This window comes from Rhinolophus ferrumequinum, chromosome 13 (genome assembly GCF_004115265.2).
Source record: "Rhinolophus ferrumequinum isolate MPI-CBG mRhiFer1 chromosome 13, mRhiFer1_v1.p, whole genome shotgun sequence".
NCBI classification, from domain to species: domain Eukaryota; kingdom Metazoa; phylum Chordata; class Mammalia; order Chiroptera; family Rhinolophidae; genus Rhinolophus; species Rhinolophus ferrumequinum.
In genome coordinates, this window is record NC_046296.1 from 39,916,973 (window position 1) to 39,939,112 (window position 22,140).

A 22,140-nucleotide genomic window follows, 5' to 3' on the forward strand; every position below is an offset into this window, starting at 1 on the left:
CTGAATGAATTTGTTATGGATTTAAATCTGTGTATTTCCTCTGTGAAGAAAACACACATTGCTTAATCACGTTCTGTTAATGAAAAATTAAATGTGATAGGTATCACTGAGACATAAAGAGCACTTTGCCCTGCAACTTTTTTCTTACGTAGTCTTATTCATTTACTTTCTTTGACCAGACAAAAAGTTTGGGAAACGATATTTCCGTGTTCTTTCTTCTCAGTATCGTCAGTGAAGCAGGAGCATCCATCTACAGTGTAAGCCCTGAAGCCAACAAAGAGATGCCAGGACTGGACCCTAATTTGAGAAGTGCAGGTAAGAAGCTCTGCACCATCCGAAAGCATGTGATTTTGACAGTTTGGACATGTTTTTGTAGCAATCAAAATATTTAAATACCCAAGAAAATTTAGAAGATCTGCATATGAATAGGCATTTTAGAAAGAAGTGTTTGGTTGGATAGTGACTGGTAAAGAAGAGGAAGACTACTATTTTTAAAGGACATTGCATAGTATTCTAGAGTATAGTGAAAACTTAGCCCAAACCGTCTTTAGTAAAATTAAAGGCTAAAGAGTTAATAAAAATAATAAAATACTCTACGCTCTCCTATTATTATTTAGGACAGCTTTTTGTTGGCAATAAGTAATATATTAACATAAAAATATTTATAATGAAATGTATGAGCCTGCACAGGCTTTCAGTTTATTGCTCAATCTTTGTCAAATGACCAATTTCTCTTGTTTTGCTAATAGGGATTGTCAGTAGTGTATTGTTTAAATCAGCCTATTTTGATTTTAGTTGTATTAAATTGCTTTGATTTCTATGAGGTAGAATAGTTCAATTCTTGTGTGTGAAGAAATTAAGATATTTTGATACATCTAGTGAATGTAATTGGTATCACAAGCAAAACATTATATCTGTTCAGAGCATTTTTCTGTGTAACAGGTGGATATTTAGACTACTTTGTTAGAAATGGACTTTTTATTGAATTTTTTTTCCTCAAATATTCTCATCACATTTCATTGGCTGTTCTTGAAATGTATACCTGGAGTTATATACTTGAATTTTTTTTGCGTTAATTTAAAGCTAAAACTTCTTTCTTATATCCAGAAGAGCTTGTAGTTTCCCTTCAGTTGTTCATGACACAGTCCCTATCTAAAATGATCATCTTAAACTCAGATCTCAGCTGAAAATCTTGCTGCTTTTGTGAAGCTTTTCCCTATCCCACCAGCTCAGCATGGTGTCTGCCTCCTAACCATGTACTTCTTGGGTACTTTCCTTGTAATAATAATAACAATAATTAGATATAGTAATCATAGTGGGAAATGCTAATACTAATCTTTCTTAAGCACTTAAAATACACATATGTAAAACATTGTGGTAAATGCATTACCAGGATTATTTTATTTAATTATCAAAATTTCCCTATGAGACATTGATTAGTCCCATTTTATAGATGAGGAAACCAAAGTTTACAGGGCTTAAAGAGGCCACATAGCCAGTAAGTGTGTACATAATATTTGTGTACTTAACTTCTATAATAAAAGAATACTTCTCTTTATAAAAAATAAAATTCAGAACCTCCCAAGTTGACACTGAAAGTTTCAGTAATCTTCCAACAGGGCATTGGAAAAACATATTATCTGGAAGGTGGCAGTCCCTCCGACCTCCCATTGTTAAAGGGGCAGCTGTTTCTTCTTCACCACTGGCCTGTGTGGGTGCATAACTGTCATAGCATTGTAGGTGAGACATGATTACCACATTCCAACAAGATCCTATGAGAACAGGAAATAATAAAAAGGGGAATTGGTATCTGGTCCTAATTACTTTGATTTCAAAATCTCGTTGTGTCTTCAGTTTGTGATGCACTGCAGGTACGCCTTCCTTCTTTGTCTCAGCTTCCATCCACGTGACAATGACTATGTTTGATCCATATTAACTCGAAATATCTACCTAGACATTTTGAGTCTTCAAAGTCTGGTCCTGGAGGCAAATATTGAAAGTTGCTGAGTGTCTCCACTCTTGCTTTTCTAAGGCTCACTTCCTTTTTAGTTCCTGTTTTCTGACTGGAAGTCCTTCTCTTTCCTAGTGATTGATTCCAGGGATGACTTTATACTTCATTTGAGACCTGACCTACCTTTGGGTGTGGGTTTTACCTTTCAACTTTCCATAAGTTTACTGAATCAGGATATAACAGAACCTCAACCTTCATATAAGTGTTAAACATATGTAAGAAAATGACCTTCAAATTACTCCATCTTCTTGACCAGTTTATCAGCTTTGTCGAAAACAGAGATTATCCTTATATATACTTATTTTCCCCTATAATATATACATTGTACATGAGAGACATTTAATTTAGATGGATAGAATAGTATATAGACAGCATTAAAATGTTTATTATGGATTTGTGATTAAAAATGGAAGATTGAATGTACCTGTTATTCTCTCATTTGTTTCTGAGATCTCATTAAAATCACAGTAACTTGATAGAATGAAGACATAAACTCACTAGGACAAAGGGAGTAAGAGAGGAGATAACAGCAACATTATTTTTGAAGCTGGAAAGCAGGTGGCTGAGTGATAGGTTATCTAGCCAACTTGAGAAAGTTGAATACTCAAACAGCATTATAGAAAACAGAGAACTCACCTGAAATAGGTCATGGAAACCCTATAGGTTCACGAAATGTACCAAGCACCTTTAGAAGTATTTTGGAAGGGCTGAGGGTGGGTCTAAAGTAAGAGGATTAATTAAAAGTCTGTTTTAAAAAGCAATTAAACCAAGTTAAATATGGAATACCATATAACCCAGCAATTCCATTCCTAGGTATATACTCAAAAGAATTGAAAACAGGTACTCAACAAATACTTGTACACAGAGATTCTTAGCAGCACTATTCACAATAGCGAAGAGCTGGAAACAACCCAAATGTCCATAGCAGATAAATGGATAAACAAAATGTGGTACGTTTATATGATGGAATATTATTTTCAGTCGTAGAAAAGAATGAAGTACTGATACATGCTACAATGTGGAGGAACCTTGAAAACGAAAGGTCACATACTATATGTTAACATTTATATGAAATGTCCAGAGTAGGTGAATCTGTAGAGACAGAAAGCTGATTGGTGGTTGCCAGGGACTGGGAAGAGGGGAAAAGGAAGAGCAATTGCTTAATAGGTACATGGTTTTCTTTTAGGGTGATAACATGTTTTGGAACTTGATAGAGGCGGTGGTTAGCACAATGTTTAAGTATACGAAATACTACTGAATTATACATCATAAAATGGTTAATTTTATGTGAATTCCACATCAATAAAACAAACCGTTATAGCTCCCATTGCACACATTTTGAATAACTGTCTTTCTTCCATCTTTACAGAAGACTGGAAATTTATTCTCTGAAGAGGGTTACACAGAAGGTCTCTACACTAGAGGACATAGGTTATACAGGAGAGTGGGGATACCTACTGGAAAAAGAGGCATTAAATAATTATTTACGTGCTGTTTTAGAGACCTTAAAGAGGACTAAATCTTCCCTGCAGAAGCTTAGAGGATACTAACCAACCCAAGAAAAAATACCTAAAGAAACTGAGATCAGAGATTCCACAAAGAAATGGCTAAATCACCCTACAGTGAATGAAACCCACAGTGACAAACCTCACCTTTGAGCAAAGCACTTAACAGTCAACTTTTTTAGTACCCTGCCCCTGGAGGACAGTCAAGGGTCATCTAACATGTAAGGAAAACCTATATTAAAGACAGATGCCAAAATATACCAGGGGTTGGGAGTGAGGGGGGTGGTTGCTGCTTGAAGGAAATAGAGATTATAGAAAGAAGAAAATAAAGAAAAAGTTGGATATTCTCAGAGGAAAAAAAGATGTATCTTTCATTTAAAAGTACATTTATATAAAGTTAAATTTACTCTCTTCTAGGTACACCATCTATGAATTTTGAAAAGCTTATACTAGATGAGTAACCATAAACCACCACAGTCAAGATATTTGAATATTTATATCAGGTTAACAGATTTGTCAGCTTTTTATTCAAAAATGTAATTATTAGGGGATCAAAATTATAATAGATTTGCATCAAGACTATTAAAACTACATTTTAATAAGCTTTATAGTGAAAAAAATTATAATTTGGAGTGTTGAATGAAATAAGACCACACAGGGGTTTCATTTATCTTCCTTTGATGCTGTCTGATGACAAGGGGAATGATAAAATGAGGTGAGTGTTAGACTTTAAAAATAAAAATTTCCACTTAGATATTATTAAGTAATAGAATACGGCAAATTTTAAAGAGAGCACAGTACAGTACAGTCTTTTAAGCAATAAATGTATTTGCTCTGGAAGCTCTACAATCCTAGCTATTTCATAGAGCTGAAGATCAAAACCCATAGAACCCCATTTATCCTTTGGGTGTACGAGGTTGGACAATTAAGTTCATGAACTCATCCTAGAAAAAGGGCTCCATACCTCATTGCTGAATATCACTACGGTCACCTTCGAAGTGCTCCCCTTGGGAAGCTATGCACCGATGCCAGTGCCTAGTGCACCCTTCAAAGCAATTTTGGAACTTTTTTTCTGGAATGGCCATCAGAGCTGTCATCGTATTACCCTTGATGTCCTGAATGTCATCAAATGGCTTCCTTTCAATATTTCCTTTATCTTTGGGTAAAGAAAGAAGTCATTGGGGGCCAGATCAGGTGAGTAGGGAGGGTGTTCCCATACACGTACTTGTTTACTGGCTAAAAACTCCCTCACTGGCAGTGCCCTGTGAGCTGGTGGTTTGTCGTGATGCAAGACCCATGAATTGCTGGCAAAAAGTTCAGGTCGTCTAAGTTTTTCATGCAGTGTTTTCAGCACTTCCAAACAGTAAACTTGGTTAACTGTCCAGTTGGTACAAGTTCATAATTCACAACTCCTCTGTATCAAAAAAAGCTTACGAACATCGCTGCAACAAGTTCATGAACTTAATTGTCAGACCTTGTAAGACAGCATGACTGAGGGGAGGTGTTGCCGTCAGGGCTGCTGTGTATGGCTGAACAGGCTGTGCACCGAGCAACCTTCCAGCTCTGCTTCTTCACCTTTTAGGTGATTATCTTCACTTAGTCTCGGCTCCTCACCCCCCCATTCCCACTTTTGATGAATTTAACATAAATTTTTCCTCTAATGCTTAACTTTTGTCTCAGTATCACTTATTGTCTTCCTTTATGCATTGAATTTCATTACTATTTAACAAATCACCAATTATTAAACACTGATTTCCTGCATGTGCTTTTTCTCCTGTTTTCATGGGTCTGTCTAGTCAGCCACAACGCAAGCCTCTCTCAGTTACTGTGGCTTATAATATGGCTGCTTAAATGTTTTAATTGCACTTTTCTTAGTATCTCTTTTTTTCCATGTAAACCTTGGAGCCATTTAATTAAGATTTTAAAAACTCTATAGAAATATGGTGAAATTCTGTTAAATTTATACCTTCTACATATTTTATTTTTCTTACAGGCAGAACACACACACAAACACACACACAGAGTGAATGGATTCTCCTCCATGATATTTTCTTTTTGGTTGTTGGTGACATGATGGAACATCAGTTTTTGTCTGGATGTCCTGAAACCAGCCAACTGTTTGAAATTTTATTAGTTCTGATATTTTTTTTAGTTGACTCTCTTGGGTTTTCTAGACAATCATCAGCTGCAAATAATAACCTCATTTATGTCTTTTCAGGTGATTATACCGTCTTATTTTCCTCATCCAATTGCAATAACCAGAATTTCCTGAACAACGATGAATAGTATCAGTAGTACAGAGAAATATTGATGTCTCATGTGGACAAAATAGTATTTGCCATATATTTGGATATACTGCATTTCAAAAATGCATACTAGCTTCATTGAGATATAATTTACATAGCATACAATTTGCCCTTTCAAAATGCATGTTAGTGTTTTTTGGTATAGTCAGAGTTGTGCAGCTATCAGCACTGTTCAATTTTAGGTCATTTTCTCCGCCCCAAACAGAAACCCCATACTCATTAGTAGTCAGCCCTCCTCGCCCTCTCCTCCCCAGTCCCTGGCAAACACTGATCTGCCTTCCGTCTGTATGAATTTGCTTATTCCACAACTTCCATATAAAGGAAATCGTTACAGTGTGTGCTCTTTTGTGACTGGCTGGCTGGCTTCTTTCACTTAGGATAATGTTTCTTGAAAACAGCCATCCATTCTGTAGCATGTATCAGCACTTCATTCCTTTTTATTGCCAAATAATTTTCCACTGTAAGGGTGTACTACATTTTGTTCATACATTTATCAGTTAATGGATGTTTGGGTTGTTTTCACCTTTTTGGCTATTATCCACTATGAACATTTATATACAAGAATTTATGTGGACATAGGTTTTCATTTCTCTTGAGTATATAACTAGGAGTAAAAATTTGAGGACATATAGTAACTATATATTTAACATTTTCCAGAAGTCTTTTTGACTTCTATTAACTATACTTTCCTCACCATTAATCCTCTGCCTCTTTCACTGTTTTCTTCTTCTCTTTTCTATCTCAAAAGGTGAATGTTCCCCTAGTTTTGGGTCATGACTCTTCCTCTCTTTTTATTCTCTTTATCAGCAATCTATTAACTCCCTTTGCCTGAACTACCAATCAATCTCTTACTTATCAGACTGGTAATTCTCAACCTACAGGCATGCATTATTACTGTCTACTATATGAGTTCTAACAATTAAGTTCGTGAACTTGTTGCAAAGATATTGCTAACCTTTTTTGATATCAGAGGGATTCTTCATTATAAATTTCTACCAACTAGACAGTTAACCAAGTTTACTATTTGGAAGTGCTGAAAACACTGCATGAAAAAGTTAGACGACCTGAACTTTTTGCCAACAGTTCACGGCTCTTGCATCACGACAGTGTACCAGCTCACATGGCACTGTCTGTGAGAGAGTTTTTAGCCATTAAACAAATAGCTGTATTGGAATACCCTCCCTACTCACCTGATCTGGCCCCCAATGACTTCTTGTTTACCCAAAGACAAAGGAAATATTGAAAGAAAGACATGTTGATGACATTCAGGACATCAAGGATAATATGATCACAGCTCTGATGGCCATTCCAGAAAAAGAGTTCCAAAATTGCTTTGAAGGGTGGACTAGGTGCTGGCATTGGTGCATGGCTTCCCAAGGGGAGTACTTCGAAGGTGACCATAGTGATATTCAGCAATGAGGTATGTGGCACTTTTTCTGGGATGAGTTCGCGAACTTAATTGTCCTACCTCGTATAACTTTCCTTGGGTAACCTACCAGCAGGAAAACAGTGTGATCTTCTCTCAAAAACCTGGGCATATTACTTTTCAAACTCTACTTAAACAGTTCATCTCCCTCCCTCTTCCTGCTTCCCATCTCTTGCATGCTTGGGTTTTTATGCTGTATAGAGTTATGAACAGCATCTGAAAGGGAACTACCCATCCTAGGAATATCAGCATCTATATCAGCGTTGTTTATTGGGAACAGTGTAACTGCAGAGGCTCTTAGGACTTATTGTAGAATTAATATGTCACCTAGAAACCATCATTTCTATCCATTGTTCCTGATTTGGCAATATTAGGTTGAACAAAGGAGACACTAACAGTGAAACGGTTAGAAGGGAACCAGGTAGAAAATAGTTTAAAACCATTTTGTATATTTCAGAAATTTTTAAAACTATGGGACTCTACCCACATTTATCAAATTATGCAGTTGCTCTACCCAATTTCTAAGTTTAGGTTTTCATAAGGTGGGTTTTCCTGAAGGAGTTGATTTGAGAGATTTACCTATTATTGATATGATTTTATTGAATTTCTAACACTGCCTTCCTACAAAATAAATGTTTTGATGCCTGTGTCCTTGTTTTACTGTTGTGGGTTGTTGTTGTTTTTTAATCAGCAGTGCATTTTGGCAATGTATGTATGTGTTTGAAAATTATTCGTATTGCATTATATATAGATAAAGACTAGAAAAGAAGGAATAATACTAGCTTTTAGAGAATATCAGGTGGTGGCATATATTTTCAATGTGCAATTATAAATGTGGTTATTAGAGGAAACCATTTCTCCTGAGGCCTGTGATGTTTACAATGATTAACCTTTTGTGAGGTTTGATAAGTAAGGTGTATGTATAGGCCTTGGAATCCCCATCTCCTCTGTTGGAGAAATAGACAGATTGTATGACATCAGTTTATTGCTCTCTAAGCTTGCTCTGTAAGCTACCATTGCACAGTATGTTAGAAGTAATAATAAAAGATACGAAAAAGACTTGAATGATCATGCAGTAAACTTGATGTTTCCAGTACAGAGGTGGTACAAATCAGTGATGGGAGAATCTGGTAGTCACTTGTAAAAGATGGCTTCTGTTGTCAGGCCTTGAACAGTTAACATGAAAACAGGCATAGAATTTTCTTTGTTGGCCTTAATGTCTTCAGTTAATGAATTTATATTTCATCCAACCTTCTATATAAGTAGATGGATTAGTTTTCATGAGTTTAGAAAATAAAAGCTGTTCCTACATAAGCACTCAATGTAACTATGCTACTTGAAAATAAAAAAGAGCTGCCTTTAGAAGTATTCTTACCATTCTAATTAAATTTCTTTTCTCTAGCAAAATCTATCTTACAAGGTAAATTAAATATGAAATTTTGTTAACATTTGGTAGAAAAAAAAATGCCAATAAAGGATGAGCAAGTAAAATGACACAAGTAAAGGAATGTTTGGAGTTTACCCTCAAGTCTCTTGAACATGAATTGTGATGGTCAAGAAAGATGTGATTAGGATTGTGTGTGTGTTAGGAGACATGCATTTGTAATGGGGTCGCTTCACAAGCTAATCTTGCAATCATATTCAAGGCAATGCAGATGTATTCACTAGCTAACTGACTTGGTCTCTGGTTACAATAATATACTGTGTTTCCGTAAAAATAAGACCTAGTCGGACAATCAGCTTTTTTTTTTTTTTTTTAATTTATTTTTAATTTATTGGGGTGACAATTGTTAGTAGAATTACATAGATTTCAGTTGTGCAATTCTGTATCACATCATCCATAAATCACACTGTGTGTTCACCACCCAGAGTCAGCTCCCCTTCCATCACCATACATTTGATCCCCCTCACCCTCATCCCCCACCCCCCAACCCCCTTACGCTCTGGTAACCACCAAATTACATTCCCCAGATTAATTTTCAAACCCCGTGGCCATCCTGTGGTCACCGACTGCCCTCCAATCCCCTCACCCTCCCCCCCACCCCCCACCCCCCCCGCCCATCTAGCAACCCTCAGTTTTTCCTCATTGTCTCCCAAACTGTTTCTGATTAGTTCATTCACTTATTCTTTTCTTTAGAATCCGCAAATAAGTGAGATCATATGGTACTTATCTTTCTCTGTCTGACTTATTTCACTTAACATAATGTTCTCTAGATCCATCCATGTTGTTGCAAATGGTAAGATTTCTTTCTTCTTTATGGCTGCATAATACTCCATTGTATAAATGTACCACAGTTTCTTAATCCAGTCATCTACCGATGGGCATTTTGGTTGTTTCCATGTCTTAGCTATTGTGTATAGTGCTGCAATAAACATAGGAGTGCATAGAGATTTTTGAATTGAAGTTCTGGATTTCTCCGGATAGATACCTAGGAGTGGAATTACTGGATCATAAGGTAGTTCCATTTTCAGAATTTTGAGATACCTCCATACTGTTTTCCATAGCGGCTGCACCAGTCTGCAATCCCACCAACAGTGCACAAGCGTTCCCTTTTCTCCACATCCGCGCCAGCACTTGTTGTTTGTTGATTTATTGATGATAGCCATTCTGACTGGGGTGAGGTGGTATCTCATTGTGGTTTTTATTTGCATTTCTCTGATGGTTAGCGAGGTTGAGCATTTCTTCATATGTCTGTTTGCCATCTGTATGTCCTTTTCAGAAAAATGTCTCTTCAAGTCCTCTGCCCATTTTTTAATTGGATCGTTTGTTTTTTTGGAGTTGGGTTGAGTAAGTTTTCCATAGATTTGTGATATTAATCCCTTATCAGATATATCACTGGCAAATATCTTTTCCCATTCAGTAGGATCCCTTCTTGTTTTATTGATGGTTTCCTTTGCTGTGAAAAAACTTTTTAGTTTGATATAATCCCACATGTTTATTCTTTCTCTTAGTTCCCTCGCGCGAGGGTGTATATCAGTAAAAATCTTACTCCGGGTAATGTCTGAGAAGTTTCTTCCTATATTTTCTTCTAGGTATTTTTATGGTTTCAGACCTTACATTTAAGTCTTTAAGCCATTTTGAATTTATTTTTGTATATGGTGTAAGGAGGTGGTCCAACTTCATTTTTTTGCATGTGTCTGTCAGGTTTCCCAGCACCATTTATTGAATAGACTGTCATTACTCCATCGTACATTCTTGCTTCCATTGTCGTAGATTAAATGGCCATATAGGCGTGGATTTATTTCTGGACTCTCTATTCTGTTCCATTGATCTATGTGTCTGTTTTTATGCCAGTACCATGCTGTTTTGATTACTGTAGCCTTGTAGTATAATTTGAAGTCAGGTATTGTTATACCTCCCACTTTGTTCTTATTTCTCAAGATTGCCTTTGCTATTCGGGGTCTTTTATGGTCCCATATAAATTTTAGGATTATATGTTCTATTTCTGTGAAAACGACGTTGGCAGTTTGATAGGAATTGCATTGAATATGTATATTGCCTTAGGCAGTATGGACATTTTAACTATATTAATTCTTCCTATCCATGAACATGATATGTGTTTCCATCTATTTATATCTTCCTTCATTCCTTTCATCAGTGTCTTATAATTTTCTGAGTATAGATCTTTTACTTCTTTGGTTAAATTTATTTCCCAGGTATTTTATAGTCTTTGGAGCGATTGTAAATGGGATTGTTTTTTTAATTTCTCCTTCTGATGTTTTATTATTGGTATATACAAATGCAACTGATTTCTGAATATTAATTTTGTATCCTGCCACTTTACTAAATTCATCTATCAGCTCTAATAGCTTCTTGGTGGAGTCTTTAGGGTTCTCTATATATAGTATCATATCATCTGCATACAATGATAACTTTACTTCCTCCTTACCAATCTGGATGCCTTTTATTTCTTTTTCTTGTCTGATTGCTGTGGCAAGAACTTCCAGAACTATGTTGAATAGAAGCGGAGATAATGGGCATCCTTGCCTTGTTCCTGATCTTAGGGGGAATGGTTTTAGCTTTTCCCAATTGAGTATGATGTTAGCTGTGGGTTTGTCATATATGGCCTTTATTATGTTGAGATAAGATCCCTCTATTCCCACTTTCTTAAGGGTTTTATCATAAATGGCTGTTGGATTTTATCAAATGCTTTTTCTGCATCTATTGATATGATCATGTGATTTTTATTTTTCATTTTGTTAATGTGGTGTATCACATTAATAGATTTGCGGATGTTGAACCACCCCTGCATACCAGGGATGAATCCCACTTGATCGTGGTGAATGATCTTTTTAATGTATTGCTGAATTCTGTTTGCTAATATTTTGTTGAGGATTTTTGCATCTATGTTCATTAAAGATATCGGCCTGTAGTTTTCTTTTTTTGTGGTGTCTTTGTCTGATTTTGGGATCAGGGTGATAGTGGCTTCGTAAAAAGTGTTTGGGAGTCTTCCCTCCTTCTGGATTTTTTGGAAGAGCTTGAGGAGAATTGGTGATAATTCTTTTTTGAACGCTTTCGGACAATCAGCTTTAATGCGTCTTTTGGAGCAAAAATTATTGTAAGACCCGGTCTTATTTTACTTATAGTAAAATAACCAGGGACCAGTCTTATTTTACTATAAGTAAAATAAGACACCAGTCTTAGTTTACTATAAGTAAAATAAGACCGGTTTTATATAATAGGATAGGATAGGATAGGATATATGATATGGTATAATACTGGGACTTATATTAATTTTTGTTCCAAAAGATGCATCAGAACTGATTGTCCAGCTAGGTCTTAGTTTCGGGGAAATGGTATGATTTCATCGTTTACTCATCTAGTCCTAATAAGCATATTTGACATACAAATGTATGTCATGTTTATAATAATACAGAATTATTTAAAAGTAAACACCTACTTGTTCTTTCAAAGTATGAGGTACCCTACTATGCTATATTTGTATTTAAAGAAGAAACAGGTAATTGTGTTAAGTATTTGTTCAAATGTATAACCCTTTCAATCTATTTGTGCTCAGGAATGCCTAAGGGTTCTGGTAGCATAATTAATCCTGAAATTTTACATTTACTTTTTGTGTGAAATTGTTGGTCTTTTGGGGAGGAGATAAAGAGGGATGGAATTAAGTACTTGTATTATGAAGAACTAACATAAGTAGTTATCTAGATACTGCTTTTCACATTAAGACTTACTTATTTTCTGATTCTGTTTTTTTCAGTTTCCATAGCAAGGCGTGTACAAGATCCATTAGCTGAGCTGGTGAAAATCGAGCCAAAGCACATTGGAGTTGGAATGTATCAGGTAAAGCAATGTGGATCATTTAATTTATGAAATCTTTCAATACAAAGAGCAATACTCAAACTTGACATAGTAATTGTCAATGGGAATAGATTCCAATTTTCAAAGGTTATACAGTTTATGGGACGGTAGTAAGGAGTTATAAGTAATTAGGGAAGGGGGATTTTATTTTTCTGTGTTTATGGTTTTGATCCAGACTTAGAATTAACTGTAGTCAGATGTAAAGACTATTAAATCATTAGCTCTGACTAGTAACTTAATCTGGAGAGGCCTCTTATTTTAGCATTATTATAAAAATAGAGAGGTTATAGAACAGGGGTGTCCAAACTTTTTTCAACGGTTTTCACCAAGGGCCCTATGCGGTAAAATACACAAACAGCCGGGCCTCTCACTCAAGGTGAAGTACGTATTGCCTCACCTGGTTTATTTAAGTAAGCTAAATATATTTTTGGAATTTGCTGCGGGCCAATGAAAAATGTATTGCGGGCCGCAGTTGGCCCGCGGGCCGCAGTTTGGACACCCGTTATAGAACAAGGGAGAAACGTTGGCTCTTTGTGTAAACCAGTATGAACTATTGATCTTTATTGATCATTCAGGAAGAAGCCTTTGGTACCTACTGTGACTTTTTTCCCCTGTTTTCCATTTCCATTTGGTTATTATTGTTAATTTTGGCCATTACCAGTATGAGCGAAAGGCTTTCGATTGTTGTTACTGTGTGGTATTAATAGTAGTAATAATGCTTGTTGTTGCTGTATTTTCAATTTTTGAAGTTGGGTTTGTGGGCAATTGAGGACAGCACTAAATCTTGGCAAAGTGAATCCATGTGTCTCTAGAACCCTCTAGTTGAATTGTTTTCTTCTTTGATGAAAGTCTGTCTTCAACCTGAAATAGAATATTACTCTCTGTATAATTTCATGGGATTTGAGTTAATAGGCACTACACCGCTTTCTCTAAAGAAATATTACATTAGGTCATGGAATCTGTGACCACTAGAAATGGAAAGAGACCTTAGAAATTATACAGCCCTACCCTTTCATTGAACAGAAAAAAAGCTGTGTTCTAAAGTAGTTAGGATTTTTACTCAGGATCACACTGGCAAAGCCTGGAGTAATCTGTCATATTGGACTTAACTGGGAGTATTTCTGTTGTATAGCAAGTGAACTAAAAGCATCCAAGAGGCCAGGGAATGACATGATCTGATTTGTATTTTTAAAACATTTCCTCTGGCTACTCTGGGGAGAATGATTTAGAGGGGAAGAGGAGAAGCAGTAGGACCAGTTAGGCGGCTATTACGTAGCCCAAATGAGAGAGGATGGTGGCTGGACAAAATTAATGGCATTAGAATTGGAAAGAAGTTAACTCTATTTTTGTAGGGACTACTTGGTGATAAGTGAGGAAAGGAATTGTTAAGAATTTGCTCCAAGGTCCTGGTATGTGGAAGATGCCTGAGTAGAGCAGATTTGGTAAGGATAAGATCAGTAATTCCATTTGGACATGTTAAATTTAAGATGCCTATAAGAAATCCAAGAAAAGATGTCAAACAGGCGTTGAATATACAAGTGTGAGATCTGGAGAAATAGCCATATTAACATTGGAGTACGAACTGTTTAGCAAATGATGACATCAAGAAAAGTATCAAGATGGTAGGCTAAGCTCATGATACGCCACCACCACTGGCATATCTATAACTCCAAATTCCATAAGAAAAGGTGTACATATATACCTGTACCTATATAAACCCACACTTATATGAATAAACTGATAACAGCATGGGAAAACAAGAAATGGTCCATCAATGGATGGAAATTTCAGGAATTTCTGAAAGATACTAAGCGTGAAGAGTCACACCCACAGAAAATAAACCTGGTGGGTTATACCTCAGAACATTGGATCAGACATGTTCTCAAACCAGGATCGTACTCAAGTAGTGGGAAGGGGACCTTTAGGATTAGGTAAGGAGGTTTGTCTGTAGGGTGGCGAGGCTTATAGTGACCGCTCTCTCAGTGTACTGTGAATCCAAGCTAAAGTACTGAGTATAACTCAGAGGCCAGAGAGGCTAGGCGATCCTTACGTAGCCTTTAGTTGTCAGGAAGCTCAGGAAGCCTCATCCTGGCAAGGCAGACTCCTGACCTGTATGTGACACAGGCATCATAACCCACATTTCCCACATTATCACTTGAAGCAGACTATGGTAGACAGCATACACAGACAGCCAAACAGGAACACTGAAATGATCTTGCTACCAAGAATCACGAAAATGTTTGAGGAAAACCTGTGATAGAAAAATGAGGCAACACTTAATCAGCAAAAAAGAAACACCCAATGAAACAATGAACAGACTTTAAGCAAGATATTCACAGAGAGACAAAGAGGTTATTTTGCATTTATAAACAAACATGGGATATAATGAAATTAGACTAACCTTAGAATTTAAAAATATGATTGTCAAGATAAAAAATATTAATAAAGCAGGATAGAGTGGACACAGCTAAAGCAAGTTAATGAATTGCAAGACTGAGCTAAGAGATTTCTTTAGAATACAGTCTTACACTGAAAAAGGTAGGAAGCATAAACAAAATATCATATGATGTAGAAGACATTCTAAAGCTTCTGCATTCGTCTAGTAGAAGATTCAAATAAATAAAGAGAATGGAGGGGATTATGATCACAGAAAATTTCTCCAAACTGAAGGTAGACAAGTCTTTTGAAAGTACTGAATAAAGAATAACAAAAGACCTACACTCACCATGCGGTCTAATGAAATTTTCAGAATGCTAGCGATAAAGAGGAACTGACTGAAAGCTTCCAGAGAGTATAATTTATCTACAAAGGAAAATTAGATTGACATCAGTCCTATTATTGGTAAACACAAGTGATAGAAAATAGAAATGCAGTAGTCTTGAAGTTGTGGGGAAAAATTATTTTGAACCCATAATTCTATATTCAGGCCAAACAGCAAATCATGTGAGAGGAAAATAAAAGCATTTTTGGACCTGTAATGATTACCTTCTCTGATTGTTACAGACCTTTTTTGAAAATATTATTTATGGAATTCTTCTGACCATAAAGAGGGGGGCAGGGGGTGGTCCAAAGAGAAGGGAAAAGCATGTTGTGAGGAAACAGTATTGAGGTAAGACACAGGGGAGAGCTTTACCAGTACCCCACACACAGTAAAATGTGTATAGAATTGAGTCTCCACAGTTTTTTATCTAAAATGTTAATCTTTAAATATATCAGTCTGGATCAGTTCAGCTCAACATGGAGGGCAGAAGAAAAACAAGTGATAAAGTATTGATACTTTCTTTTTTCTGGAAAAATAATTAAGATATAGATTAACCACAAAGGATATTTTAAATAAATCATGAGTAAAAAATAAAGTTTATCATCCGAACCAAAAGGCAGAGAAAAAGAAACAAAAAATATAGTAAATAAATGAAATATGTGATGACAGGAGTAAGTATAGGTAATAGGTAAAGGTGAATGATTAAATTCCCCATTAATACAATCTCAGACTTTAAAAATAATATATAGCACTAAGCTGTGCAAGAGATACTTCTAAAAAAAAAAAAAAGCAACTTTTACATTAGAAATTTGAAGAAAATATGCCACATGAATGAAAAAGGAAGTCCTAGCAATGTTACTGTCAGACTAAATAGAATTTAAGGCCGAGTGCATCAAATAGGTTAAAGAGAGATATTTCAGGTTAATAACAGATACAAGAAGTTATAATTGCTCTGAGCATTCTATGCTACTTAATAACATAGCTTCCAAAAAAACATGCAGTATTTAAAAACTTAAAAATTAGAGCAAGAGACAAATTTACTCTTTTTGTAGGAGTCTTAACCACTATATTAACATATATTTTAGAAATAGCTTTATTGAGATATAATCACATACCATACCCACATGTACATACATCCATAAATTTCACCCACTTAAAGTGTACAAGTCAATGATTTTTAGTATATTCATAGGGTTGTGAAACTGTATTACCACTGTCTAATTTTTGAACATTTTCATCACCCAAAAAAACCATTAGCAGTCATCCCTTTCCTTCCCCAGCCCTAGGCAACTACTAACCTACTTTCTATCTCTATAGGTTTGACTGTTCTGGACATTTCATATAAATGGAATCAGATAGTATATGGCCTTTTGTGACTGGCTTCTTTAATTTAGCATAACGTTTTCAAGGTTCATCCATACTGTAGTATGTATTAAAACTTCATTCCTTTTTATGGGCAAATAGTACTCCACTGTATGTACATACTACATTTTGTTTATGCATTCATCAGGTGATGGAAATTTGGGTTGTTTCCACCTTTGGCTGTTACGAATAATGCTACTATGAACATTTGTATACAAGTTTTTATGATGTATGTTTTCATTTCTCTTGGATATATACCTAGGAGTGGATTTGCTAGGTCATTTAACACATAAATTTAAAGGCAGATGAAAAACTAGGGAAATTAGTTGCCACAAATATATATGTACATATGATGATAACTACATATTTTATTAAGATTTTGGTCATGTTGATTTGTACACATTTATATATGAGTTTATATAAAACATTTGCATAAAATATACAAAGAGCCTCTATATACCATTTAACACAGATGAAATACAAATTTTTTTCTTTATCAAAGAAACCCATATTAAACAAGGGGATGTTATATCAACCTAACAATTGAGTAACACTGTAATAAAATGATAAACATCTGTGCAAGTGAGGATACAGTGAAATGAACATTCGCATATGCTGCTGGCAGACGTGCAAATTGTTATTTTTAGCAAATAGTCAATACCTGTCAAGATGCACTTTTAAAAAATACATTCCTTTGACCTGGTAGTTCTTCCTTTAGGGATCTCTTCCAAGGCAGTAATGCTAAGAACTGTTGATTGGATTTATATACAAGTTTGCCATTTTAGCAAAATATTGGAAGTAACTACTACCACGTTTCCCCGAAAATAAGACCTAACCGAACCATCAGCTCTAATGCGTCTTTTGGAGCAGAAATTAATATAAGACCCGGTATAATATTACATAATATATTATATTATACCGGGTCTTATATTAATTTCTGCTCCAAAAGACGCATTAGAGCTGATGGTCCTGCTAGGTTTTATTTTCAGGGAAAAAGGGTACTTATATGTATTCTGAAGCTGGACAAACGTTGCTGATTTTAAAAATGAAAGCTGTTCAAAGAAAGAATGTTAAATAGTGAGATGAAATAATAGAAGCTATAATATTATTATTTCAATAGAAACTAAAATACTTTTGGTTTAATAACAGCTAAAATACTAAAGACAGTGCTCCAATTCTTGTCTTAGAAATGGGGAGAACTGATTTTAAAAACACATGCCTGTCATTATTTCTGGAGAGAGAGGCAGCCAGTGTGGTCAAATGACAACATATCCCTAACTGACCCCTAAAGACTTTGCTGGAAAGTGGCTTGGTGTTACTCCCAAGAAAACACTACGGGGTGAGAGCAGGATGATGCAGGGCTGGCTCCGTTGAGTTCTCTGGGACGTGGGGAATGGTGGTTTAGCTTGGCTTTGTCATATCCTGAAAGCACAACTTAAGTAAATTGGATTTACTTGCTGCATATTTCTTCTTTGGGCCGTTTTTTAGCTACTTTTGTGCTTATTAACACCCTTGTTTGTTAATGAGCATGCACAGTAAAGAAAGATAGAGCAGTCAGTCCTCTTTCTTCCTTTTGTGCCTCTCTGTTAGATCATTTGACGATGTTAGAGAATGAAATGGTTTTCCAAAATGAGGTTTTGGAACCCTTAGTGGGTTTTATATATCCAGGCCATCTTTATTCCTCATTATTTTGCATAATGAGGAGTCACTCTGTAAAAGGAAAATCATCTTCTCAACTGAAATTTTTCACGGTAAAACCTTAAAGGTGGGAATTTGTATTTCATTTTTCCACCCCCTGTGTGGGATCAGTTCTAGGTAAAAATAAAAACAGCTCTTCAGTGGTGACATTGCTCTGGTAAAAACTATTTAGTTAACATATGTATAGGAATTACGAAATGTAGTTTTAGGTCTGTAAAACATAAGGTTCCTCATCTGCTATATATTGTTTGCCCAAATTCTGTCAAACATTGTAATTCCTTAATTATTTGTTATTGTAAAGTGGGATATAGAAATGAGTTTGCCGCCATGATGTTCACTTAGATGACTTTTGCCTGGATTTTTGGCCCCTACACTAAAGCAATATTTTGAAATAGATAAAACACAAAAGTGAAACATAGACTGTATTCTAAAAATCAAGTATTGTTCACATAGATGAGTTCCTTGCTAAATATTTTACATCTTGTCCCTTAACTACAGGCTGTACTTTGAATTTCTGCTTTACCAAGTATTATGAGTGAAATTCAATCTTAGTCTCGCAATTCACGTATTTCATTCGTGACCATAACTGAACTGTTTCCATAACTGAACAAAACCAAGTAATTGACCTTGACTGGGAATATGAACTAAAATCATGTATTAGAATTTGCTAATTATTCCTTGAAGTTTTTATATTTCTATTCTGGGTATTTTTTTTCCCACTTCCACGTGAATTATGCTTCCTACATTGTAGTATTAGCTTTAGTTTTCTCGGGTTCTTAGAAATCACTGACAGTATAAGCTATGTATATATACACACACTCTAGTGTAACACCATTACTTAGCTTTAAAAGAAATATGAAATGTTAGTATGGGATGAAGAAACTTTTACCAATAATAATATAATACCTTAAATTACTAACAGTGAAATAACTAATTTCCTTTATCTTCTGTTTGTTACTCTTTGTATGTCACTGACCTTGGACAATGAAACTAGATCAATTCAGTTTCTAATTAAGTTCGCCGTCTAGTTTTCATATATCAGCACAAAAATCACAGTTAGGATTTCTAAAACTTTAAGGTATTTTCATAGTGTTTAAAACTAGTATTTATTATGGATAATTGGGGGGGGCATGAAAAGTACTACCGTAAAAGAAACGATTAATAAATTCTACTGCATTAGAATCTAAAACATCCCTGAATCAGAAAACAATATATAAAAAATCCACAGAGAGAAGGTATTTGCAACACATAGACCTATAAAGGCTACAGAATATGTAAAGGTCTCCAACAAATCAAGAGAAAAAAAGACAATTCAGAAAAATAGGCAAGGGATATGAACAAGCAATTGATAGGAGACACAAAAAGTATAAATATGAAAAAAAATTATCACTTTCACTAATAACTGAAGAAATGCAAAGTAAAGCCATATGGGAAACCTTTCAGGTTGTCAAAAATTAGTACGACAATTTGGATGTTAGTCACCGTGTGCAGCATTGGGAATCTTGTACATTACATATAGGAGTATAAACTGGCGCAGCCTCTTTGGAGAATAATTGGAAATTAGTAAGGTTGGGGGTCGGGATTCTCTTCAACTCAGTAATTCTGTTGCTAGATATACATAGCTTTGAAAAAGTCTCTAACCTGTGCACAAGAAGACTTGTAGAAGAAATTTATTGAAGCACTATTTATAGTAGTAAAAATTTGAAATGGTGTGTCCATTACATGGAAAATAGAAAATTATACTGTAGTATACTCAGATGGTGAAATATTACATAGAAACGAAGATGATCCATTTAGAGCTACTATATTAATATGGCTAAATCTCATAAGATATACTATTAAGAGAGAAAGCATGTTGTATGGTACGGTAATGTATTATTGGTATAAAATTTAAAAAATATGAAAAATAATACTACATACTATTTAGGAATGCCAATATATGTGATGAGAATATAGAAAGAAGCACTGGAATTTAAGATAGTAGTTACCTTGGGTGGAGCATGGAATGGGAGGAGAATGGAACTGGGATGGATACGTCAAGAGTTTGAACTATATAATATTTTATTTCTTAAGTAGTTTGGTGAATACATTGGTGTCCATTATCTTCTGTAACTTTTTGTTAAATAAGTCGTAATTTTATAAAAAGGTGCAGGAAAGCTTGGTCAAATGATAAAGATGTTTTATCTCAGGAACTTTGGCTTTCAATGAATGAATCTCTTTTTGGGAAAAGCGTTGGAGAATTTTAGGAGCAGAGAGCGTCAGAATAGCCATGTAGTTGGAATGAGAATGACTGCAGAATGTGAAGAAGGATTGCTAGAGAAAATCTTGGATGTAATTCTTTACTCGGTGCAAAAAAACTACTATATGTAATATAATAATGTTCATATTACAATGGTTGAAAACTCAAATATAGGATTGTGCTAGGTTGTCTCACCCTGAGGCAACCTCTACTCCAGCCTATGGAGTAGATCTTTACTCAATAAACTACTTTCACTTTGCAAAAAACGGTTGTGCTCGATAACTGTGGTAATAGGGAAGAGAAATAGAATGTGTAAATATTAGGTTGGTGCAAAAGTAATTGCGGTGTCTGCAATTTTTTTTTTTTAGAGCTTTTAAAACCGCAATTAGTTTTGCACCAACCTAATATTAGGAGGGCCACTTCTGAGAATTTAAAGGCTGTATTCTAAATATCTGATATTATTCAGAAATACTGATTAACTCATTTCTTTACATATGTGTGTTGGGGGTGGATGTTGATTGTAGTGTTTAAGAATAGCACAGGTAAATTTAATTACTTGTAAGACTATATTACATTTTAAATTCGCGGGGAGTGTGTCATCATTGTCATAATGACAGTATGCATTAAACGTATGATACTGTAGAAAGGAGTGTGAGATGGACGATTTTGGTAAGAAATGAACCCTGCCTGCCAAGTGATTACAGTGTGGTGCAGAGACAGGAAAACTGGCCTCAATAAATTATGACGTGAGTTCACTCATGGCACATTCCTCCACCAAATCTGTCTTGTGCCATGTATGGGTGTGTTTACAATGCCTGTCTTTCTGGTGATCATGGAAGGAAATTCTAAGGAGAAAAATCTGTGTTGAGGAAAAATTATATTGATGAGGGATTTTTTTTTCTGGGTCCTTAATAATTGTAAATATCAGTACAGGTAAGAAAAGTTAATTTGCCTGGATTTGTATAGAATGCAGTTTGTGTCTCAGTTCCACAGAAAGAAATACATCTGTTGTCTTTTTGAACAACTAACTTTAGGAGGTATCTTTGGTTTGGGGTGAGATACTACCTAGTTGGCTGCCTTCTTTGTGCACTATTAACTGGTGATATATTTCCTTTAATAATTCAGATCAGGCTACCCAAGCTGTTTATTGTATAGTATTATTTAAAAAGATGTATTTTCTTTTTCAAATATATAATTGAACGGGAGAATTTTCTCCTGACATATACAAGGCTTTTGTTTCATTATTATTTGGAATAAATGGGGCCAGAGGGTATGAGTGTAGTTAGGTTTTGTTGGAGGGGGGTTTGCAAAGACTTTTTGAGGCATGATGTGCAAGTGAGTGTTTTTAAATCTCAGAGGTGTGATTATGTCATAACAGGCTATAACCTCTGGGCTTGCTTTATTACTTTATTAAAACAAATCTGTATAGGGGTGCTATGTATATTTGGTGATGAAGGAAATGAGGTGGTTAATTTATTATGTGAACAGCACTTTCAACTAACCACAGCGTGATTC

General features: G+C 35.3%; 1 protein-coding gene across 2 annotated transcripts in view; it reads left to right on the plus strand.

Annotated features, from left to right (window-relative positions):
* The window catches only part of SRBD1 (S1 RNA binding domain 1), a 181,313-nt gene that overhangs the window by 97,944 nt on the left and 61,229 nt on the right, over window positions 1–22,140 (plus strand). For both annotated transcript variants that reach the window (XM_033125419.1, XM_033125420.1), the window contains exons 15-16: window positions 224–315; window positions 12,465–12,547. In XM_033125419.1, coding sequence (XP_032981310.1) covers window positions 224–315; window positions 12,465–12,547 — 175 coding nt within the window. The remainder of the gene's footprint in view (window positions 1–223; window positions 316–12,464; window positions 12,548–22,140) is intronic.